Below are 8818 nucleotides of genomic sequence, written 5' to 3' on the forward strand. Positions count from 1 at the left end.
ATCGATTTCACCGCCCAATGTAAGCCACGAACGATGCTGCCACAACCTGCGCCACACTTGAACCCCGACATGATGGCGGGGCACAATGTCAACCTCAATATTGGTTGGTCAACACTCATCTCTCAATATACATCGACTTTTGACAGTCCCACAACCCATCACTATGGCTGACTCTCATATGAGCCATGACGAGGTGAGTCTGCATTGCCTTTTTCATATGAAGACAGGCCCGGACGATCGTCTGGCAGCTTTGTTTCTGACATCATGACAGTTCTTCGCCAAATTGGGTGAGCTCTTCAATCATCGTAAGGGCAGCGACCATGGCGCCATCTACTTGAGCCAGAAGCGACGTACGTATAAATACCTGCCGTATCTCTCATCCCGCTAAGAAACCTCTCAGTCACCTACGGTCAAGACATCCCCAGTCCCTCAGAAGAGGAACCCTCTCCAGATATTCACCCTGGCAAGCCTCTGCCCCTCATCATCAGGGCAACAAATGGCAAGGGCAAGAAGAATCGCTCCAGCAAAGCTAAGCTTTCAACAGTCGTCAACCCCGTGGATCTGGAGGCTTTCTACGTGCGTTATGCCGACGTGTGCAAGGCTGGCATGACAGCCTTGAAGCCTAGAGACAGAAGCAAGAAGAAGGCAAAGGCAAAGAAGAAGAAGGCTGCTGCATGAACGATTTTCTTTTCACTGTTCAATGTTTGTGGTGTCAGGCATCAAAGGTTAAGGTTATATCATGGATTAATGAATTATCATGTTATGCGATGCCCAAACACGTCCCCAAGCAACCATGACTTTGAATTATTTCTACAAAAGGAAGAGTAAATATTACACGGAGCCGCGTTACAATCCAGTTCCGTCAGGAGCGTATGCGCATTAGGTAAATTGAGCAAAGTTTGGGAAAGAGGCTAAGCCCTTTAGCACACCTTGCCTGAACTGAGCTGTCCTCGGAAAGCGCCAGGAACAGCAAGGCTGGAGTGCGAGTCGGCGAAGAATTTCTCGGGGTTCTTCTCAATCTGCTTGAGGGTGAAGCCGACACCAGTGTCTTGGCCATTCTGAATCACGCCGGTGCGGAATGGACCCTGGAGACAGCCGACAGCGTTGCGGCTCTTCTCGTCGCCGACGGGGTTGGGGAAGGCAATGCTAATACCAAGTTAGCGCTTCATAGATCTAATTGCGTATAGATCCGTGCCATCAGCTTACCGTGGTGGTCCCGACTTGCCCTTGGCAGCCTCGTGGATGTGGGTGGCAGTGTTGGCGGGAGACTGGTAGTCACCTCGGAAGCCATACAAGGTGATATTGTAGCAGATGACATCTTCATTCGAGTTGATGCCAAACTTGAAGAGACCCTTGCTACCCTTCAATCCGCCAGTGTACTTGTTGTCTGCATCGACAACCTGATTAGGGGTAGCAAGAACTTCCCAGATAGAAGTGAAAGTGAAAGGGATACCTCCCTTAGGCTTAAGCAGACTAAGAGCGCGCTTCTCGTGATCCATCTCGGGGGTCGGCGAGGCAGCGGCGAGGGTGCTGAGAGCAACGGCAAGGAGAGAGAACTTCATTTTCGCGGTGGATTTGGCTGGAAATGTAGGGCAGAGGGAAAGATGTTAGGGATTAGGGTGCAAGGTTGCTCTGTGAGTGAATACTGATGAGACTGGTAAAGACTTTCAACGAGGGGAGTAGGTGTTTTTATAGACATTCCACTACACGATGACGACACAACAACACCTAGATTGAGCGCATTGTAACAACTTCATTACAGTAATTATTCGTAGTATCGTGAGGGCCCCTGGGCAATCCTCTAATCTATGGCAACATACACCAAGGATTCCGACCAACAAGTCGCCAAGTATAATAGCTCGGTGCCCAGATACGCCAGAGTAATCAAACGATGTAGGGAGATACCACGGAGGTATTCGACCGCATACAACGTATGAGCCAAGTCGTACTTTCTCCAAGGCGCCTGAGCGACACCTCATACAGAACTAATTGGGATGACTTACCAAGCATCTTGGGGTTGAGCTAACCTGTCACACAGCCACACGGCAGAGCGACGCCAAGGGATCTTGATCTACCAAACAACACACAACGGATACATCTGTTCAATGGGAGATGCTTTCTTGAACCGGTTACGTATACGAGATGCAGTGGTAGACATAGCTCCCGTGTAGCTCTACACCGGTTAGTAGTGACGAACGACCACCTCCATTAGCCCAGACTTGGTACTTACTAACTTAGATAGTGCATCTGGCAGACCTGCAACCTACTCTGAGTACGGTACTCGCTATTCTCCTCTTGGTCAAAAGTAAGGCTGCCAAGGCTTTTTGGTATCGATGAGGAGTAAGGCCACGGATGCGCCAGCTTCCGGCGCAGGAAGATCGCTAAGACAAGCTTATTTCGAAGCTTAAAAAATAACCTCCACTATTGGTCGATTACACGTTGGTGGCCATCGTACAACGAGCGGTGGGACTGGGCAAGGGAGAATGGCTAGCCTAGCTAGCACACCTTGAGCTTTAAGGAGGAATGGCTATGAGCTTGGCAGATGTCGATCTAAGAAGCTCTTAGGTTACGGCAAGTTGATGATCCGGCTTGGAACACTAACAAATTCAAGAGGCCACGCGCCTTCGTGTGAGACAAACACTTATGGACTTTCATCAAACCTTGATTCGATGCTGGTGGCCGAAGACTATCGGACCTCACATTTTTCGAGTCCGCTTGTCTCGGCAACCTTCATTCTTGACCCTTCCGAATACTCACCGTCAGGGGCCTGCCTGTTGTCCAAGTTTCCAAGTTCCAGGAACTAGCAAATACCTTTCGCCCTTGATTCTGGACTTTCCGATTTTCAACTTGCATACTCAGAGAGCAAGGTTGGCAACGAGTCCGTAGACTTAGGAACCGAGAGTGAATACCCTCATCCTTGGATCTCGATCCCTCTCTAGATCATAGGTTACTGCTGCTTGGAAGAGGACATGTCAACTCCAAGTCGATATGACCGTGATAGCGAACAAGATGGCAGCGCATCATCTCCAGGCCAGGGCATCCAAAGCATAGCCCAGGCCGTACTTATCGTCCTTATGTACGTTTGAACTAACTATACCCATCACCCCAACGCCGATATTCACCATGCAGTTTTATGTGACTATGTTTTACCTTTACCATTGCCTTCACCTTCACTTATATCGTCGCCCGGCTGGCGGACTTTCATGCCCCAAGACGCTACGCATGTCCGTTGAAGTCCTACGCTCCCCTTCACCAAGACCACCTGCCATCGTTCTTAAAAACCTTCGGATGATTACTCGACATACATTCTAAGTAGAGTCCTGTTGTTTCCTGAGAAGCCAACAGCCATCTTTTCCTTCATTGACAATGAGCAACCCTATAGTTGATAACCGCGTGCGTTTGACCGGTTATCCGGGTGTCAACGGTGGGGTCATTCGGTTCTGTATGGTAAGCCCATCATAAAATCCTCCCTCGCTCCCAGCTCATAAGAGACTAAGTCGTCGACTTATTCTCCAAGGTGATAGTGACTTCGACCCCCTGTCCGTGAGTTAAGATTCCACCGTTGATAAACCCCAACTTTTGCTGCTCATGTGGAAAACGAAAAGTACCAAATAACAAAACAACCAGATATAAAAAGCGTTGTGTAGATGCAGACGGTCGCCGCCGCCAAGACAAAAGTCGACCGTAACATAGCTGCATGAAGTTCAGTGCAAATGGACGTCCTCCTCTTACATGATCTGATCCTGGGTCAATCCACCGTGGGGATCTGTATCCATGACGTCGTTTCCGCCCTGGTTCAGATACTTCACAAAGCTCAGGTTGAGGGGACGGCCACCATACTGGTAGCCTTGAAACTTGGCAATGGCAGTCTCCGCAGTCTCGGCTGAATCGAATCGAACCACGCCAGTACCACGAGAACGACCACTGGGCTCGTACTGGATCTCAGCTTGCTCGACCTTTCCGATGGTGGTGAAAAGCTCAACCAGGTCGTCGTTGCTGGTCGACCAGGGCAACTGTATAAGATTAGCACAGGCACAAACAGGTAGGAGACGTGGGAAAGTCTCACGTTGCGAACGTAGATGATTTCTCCCCTCTCCGTGCCGGCGGTAGCGAAGTCAGTGAAAGGGTTAGGAGGGACGGAGCTGGCAGGGGGTTCGAAACCTGGGCCGCCAGGAGCACCTCCACCGAAGCCTCCACGACCAAAGCCGCCTCCGAAACCTCCACGCCCTCCGCCAAAACCGCCGCGGCCTCCAAATCCTCCTCCAAATCCTCCGCGCATACCACCGCCATAGCCACCTCGGCCACCGAAGCCCATGCCAGGTCCGCTGCCAGCATAGCGGTCCTCGCGGACTTCAATAACACGACCTTGCCAGTCATAGCCATTGAACTGCTGAATGGCGTTGCGGGCATCATCTGGGCTCTCAAAGACGACAATGCCAGAACCCTTAGGGCGACCATCAGGTCCGATGTGTACATCAGCTCGAATCACGGCGCCGTTTCGGGCTATATAGCGATTAGATCCAACACCACCCACTCATGTGTTCAAAATGAGAAGAATCAAGACATACCTGCTTGACGGAACAAGTCCTTCAAATCCTGCCAGCCAACATTGAAAGGAAGCTACCGAATGTCAACACATGTCCACAACTTACAGACAAATCGGGTTTGAACAAACGTTGGCCACATAGATCTGACGGCCGCCACCTCCAGCACCACCTCCAGGCGCGCCGCCACCGTATCCTGGGTTGAAGCCACCAGGCATACCACCACCTTGGCCGCCGCCGCCGAAGCCGCCACGGTTTCCGCCAGTTGCTCCGATGAATCGAGGTTCGGCTTCTCGGTCCTTCAGGTTCGGTCAGCAAGATGCCCATGCCCAGCTTGGAAGTTTTTGACTTACCTCGCGCACGTAGACTAGACGGCCCATGAGGTTCTGGTTGCTGAGCGTGGCAACAGCCGCTTGGGCTTGCTCCCGAGTAGCATATTCCACAATACTGGATAGGTTAGCAACGCCGTAGGCTTTGTGGAGGAAATCGACTTACCCGCATCCCTACAATTAACCAAGGACAACGTCCCACCCGTCAACCCAACCATCCATAAATGCTAAAAGGGAATGAAGAGCCACAAAGGAAAGCCAACCAAGGGAAAAGAAAATCATGCGATGAAGCCCACCTTCGACATTCCATTGGGAAGCAAGAGCACGTCGGCAAAGAGCACCTCTCCAGCTATACCATTTCGTCAGTCCCAGTTCCACCTGCATTCCGCGGCATTGAAAGCCTCACCCTGTCTCATGAAGTCCTTGAGATGGTGCCACTTGACATCGTACGAGAGGTTGCCGACGTAGACTCGGCGGTCCTGCTGGGAGGTTTCGCGAATATTATTCATCATTTGTTCTCGAGCAACGGCTCTTTCTTCGTAAGATCGGTGCGGTGCCTGTCCACCGTATCCAGCACTTTGTCCTCCACCTGGTGCGCCTGTGCTAGTCATGGGCGAGCGATCACGATTTCGTCGATATTCGTCCCGGCTTCCTGATCGGCTGCGAGGAGAGTAGGAGCGGCGTCGATGCGACCTATCAGGGCTTCTGGAACGTCTGCGGGGAGATCGTGACCTCTCACGCTTGAGCTTGTTAGCAGGTAAAAGTACAAGTTGTGGTTCCATGCTCGGGTGCAACTATGGTGGGATAGAGAGCGCTGGTGCTGTGTAGGCGGAGGGTTTTGTTGAACTGAGATATGCCGGATACATCAAGTGTGCGCGCGAAGCTGAGTTTGAATCACTGCAACTGCCCGCAGCCGCTGGCACTGTCAACTGGTAAGACAGTAGCCGTTTGCCAAGAAGTGCAGTGCCTCTCCAATCAAATGCTTCCAGACATCTTGAATTGGAAAGTGCAACAGTAATTAAAGCGCGCCTCGACGGCCGATCTCGGATGAAAGAAGCTAATGCGAGCTTCTTTCTTTCTACCGCTGATATTGCGATCAAGGTGCTCGGGTAGCAGAGGCCAAACGACCGAAGATAGCAACGTCAACAAGCGCGGGGGAGCGCACAAACTCGGCACGGCAATAAAGCCAATTGCGCCAACGGACAGGTAATCTCAACAAGCAGCGCAGCTCGAGGCAAGGTTGAAAACAAGTCAGAAATGAACATATGTTACTTACGGGTCGATAAGTATCACCGGAATCAGCTATAGAAAGGTGAGCGTCAGAATGGGAAAAATTCAAGAAAGGATAAACCTCTGCGTAAGATGCGCAACGGTGGAAAATGGTGAGGAGAGGAAGAGTGATTGAAATAACAGGGAGTGAGGGTAGCTTGGTTGAGGTAGCCAGACGAGGTCAACCTGTCTAGTGGAGGGGTGGTGGCAGAGTCGAGTGGACCTTGGCGGAAGATGCAGGTAAGGGGGCTCGATAATGCAATGCAATGGATGGGGAAAGACGACGCGAGAAAGAAGAGGCGGCTGGAGAGGTCTGTTGGAGTGTGGAATGGGGGACCTCGGAGGCTGCATCAAGCAAGAGGTGGTATCACATTGATTGATGAAGACACTCCAAGGAGTGGGAGCGCATGCGCAGATACAACAACAACAAACGATGCAAGACACAGCAGGAACAGACAAGGCTTGAGAGCACGTTCAAGATCTGTTGTGTTCGGGCTTTGAGATGAGGATGCTCAGATCATGGATAGACTTGGGCTCAACCAGGCTCCGGGTACGATGGACAGGTTGGGGCAGCCGACTACTGCCAGATTCCGCCGAGCCTCGAGGGGCCATTGAGGGCAATGGGTACAGTACTCTCGAGCAGAGACGGCAAAGGAACGGCACGCACGTTGCCTCGATGGGCGCAGACGCGTGTGTCTATGGCCAGCCACGGTGATATAAAGAGCAGCAATGGCCGCGCATGATATAAAACCGCGATACGAGGAATCAAGCAAGAAACATCTTCAACTTACCCATTGTGACTGCGGTTTGAATCGTGTGCGTAGTACGTCTGGACGTACAGAGAGAAAGCTCCTTTTTGGATGGGGTGGGTGGCCTTGTCGCGTAATAAGTTGGTGAGGCAGGTATTGTGAGTGACGAAGGACGGGTGCGAGTTCGGACAGTAGACGAGCGGGCGCGACCGGTTTCTAGGAGAGGTAGGTCGCGACGTAGGGAAGCGGAGACGGGCCGTAGGTGTACACGTTTCGTAAGGCAATGTAAGGTAGTGGAATATTAGGATGGCGAGTGATTGATGGACGTGGATAAGCAGCTATGGGGGCGACGAGGACGGAGCAGCTAGCTACTAGGCAAGGTACACACTACCAGGGCAGCAAAGCCAAAACCAGATAAGCTGAAGGGATCCACGGTCAGTCAACCAAACAATGGCGCCTGTAGCATTGAAAAAAATGCACGACACGGATGAATCACACAGTTGCGTGGACTGGGCTGGGCTTAAACTTGCTTGGGCTTGGCTCGCTGGGCTGAAAAGGGCCTCGGCGTGCGGCGTGGTGGTACTAGATACCGACTTTTGGGAATGGTCTGGATTGGTTGATCGACTTTTTTCTTTCGCCCAGACGGGAGAGTGTCGACTTTGGTGGCTCTCAAGGGGTCTTGAGGGACTCAGCGATGGAGAGACGACGGCAAGAGGACGGCGAATGTGGCTTTTCGGTGTCTGTGGCTCTTTAGTGCTGACTTTCAAGGTTCTCGCTCTCTCCCTCTTCTTGTGTCGTAAAAAGAAAGGAACGCGTTGGGTGAGAGATGAGAAGAGACCAGGCGACGAATGAGGACACGGAGCCAGGGTAAGACCAGGGACGGTGGACGTGATGGGTTCCACATCTAAAGCTTACTGGACATGAGCACCATAACACGAGGTACCGTACAAGTTACGTTGAAAGTTTGGTGTATGCTCTACAAAGCGTAATGCCGGAGATATACTACATGCAGCTGTATTATTGACTGGGCTCCTCAATAGCCATGCTACTAACCTCACAGAGACCAGACTTTCTCCTTCCACGCTGCGTGAATACCTAAAAAATATTTACGGATACAATAGGAGGAATAGGAAGGCGGAACAAAAGCTAGAGGTTGTTCCTGCCCAGACTTGAACTTCATTGATAACCGTCGGGTACCTTGAACTTCTCACATCACGGATACCGCCTCTCGCTTTCTTGTTCTTCTTCCTAAAATCGAACCTTGTGACGAGCCTCGGGCAATCCTTTTCCGGTCAACTACCCAATTACTCTTGTTCTTGAACCCAACAGGTTCGAACTGACAGTCAACTCCCTCACCAGCCCCAGCCGATACTACACTACGCTGCAACTTGAAGCCGGCGGATATATCGAACACATGTGTGAAAGGCTGGCGTCAGTCTTCCACCAAACTTTCTCTATCAATACTTAGTTTTGTAAGCAATTTGTGATAAACTCTGGCTTCATGTGGTGGACCATCTTTGTCTGCACGGCGCTACACAGTGCTGCAAGCGGCTTGATATTACAGTAGTGCAAGTAAATATCCTTGCCTGCATTCTTCAGGGTTCGCCCACCATCCGTTCTCCATCGGTTGATTGATTGCAGTTTGCAAATCGCCGCGCCGTGGTCTTCGAGTCTCCCGTCTACCCGTGACCCAGCATCGATAGTCGAAATTGCATTGATGCCAGGTTTCAACACCCAACCTGATGAGATCCTAGACCTGCCATTGGGCTATGTTTCTTACGCCTGTTGGGCTCAAGTGCACTAGCAAGTACCAGGAGATGTTGCGCTTGCAGCATCAGGGATCTGTTGTGCTTGGGTTATTGTCAACTTGAGGTATGAAGCTCTTTGACTCCGTATCCACAGCTTGGATCTGTCTTGCTTTTACTCT

The 8818-nt window shown here is 51.3% G+C and overlaps 3 protein-coding genes across 3 annotated transcripts; 1 reads left to right on the forward strand and 2 right to left on the reverse strand.

Annotated features, from left to right (window-relative positions):
* Window positions 1-163: 163 nt before the first annotated feature.
* Window positions 164-678, forward strand: FPRO_06348 (uncharacterized protein; the record flags this gene model as incomplete). The annotated part of the gene is made up of 3 exons (XM_031228748.1): window positions 164-193; window positions 272-350; window positions 401-678. The coding sequence occupies 3 exons, from the start codon at window positions 164-166 to the stop codon at window positions 676-678; spliced, it is 387 nt and encodes a 128-aa protein (XP_031079054.1).
* Window positions 679-920: 242 nt separating this feature from the next.
* FPRO_06347 (uncharacterized protein) lies at window positions 921-1562 on the reverse strand (the record flags this gene model as incomplete). The annotated part of the gene is made up of 2 exons (XM_031228749.1): window positions 921-1146; window positions 1207-1562. 2 exons carry the CDS (start codon window positions 1560-1562, stop codon window positions 921-923), a joined length of 582 nt encoding a protein of 193 aa, XP_031079055.1.
* A 2166-nt stretch (window positions 1563-3728) lies between these two features.
* FPRO_06346 (uncharacterized protein) lies at window positions 3729-6937 on the reverse strand (the record flags this gene model as incomplete). Its single annotated transcript, XM_031228751.1, has 10 exons — window positions 3729-4013; window positions 4067-4503; window positions 4569-4620; window positions 4676-4843; window positions 4898-4991; window positions 5040-5047; window positions 5170-5222; window positions 5280-5613; window positions 6150-6175; window positions 6934-6937. 10 exons carry the CDS (start codon window positions 6935-6937, stop codon window positions 3729-3731), a joined length of 1461 nt encoding a protein of 486 aa, XP_031079056.1.
* Window positions 6938-8818: the final 1881 nt, after the last annotated feature.

This window comes from Fusarium proliferatum (assembly GCF_900067095.1).
Source record: "Fusarium proliferatum ET1 genome assembly, contig: FPRO_scaffold003, whole genome shotgun sequence".
NCBI lineage: Eukaryota > Fungi > Ascomycota > Sordariomycetes > Hypocreales > Nectriaceae > Fusarium > Fusarium proliferatum.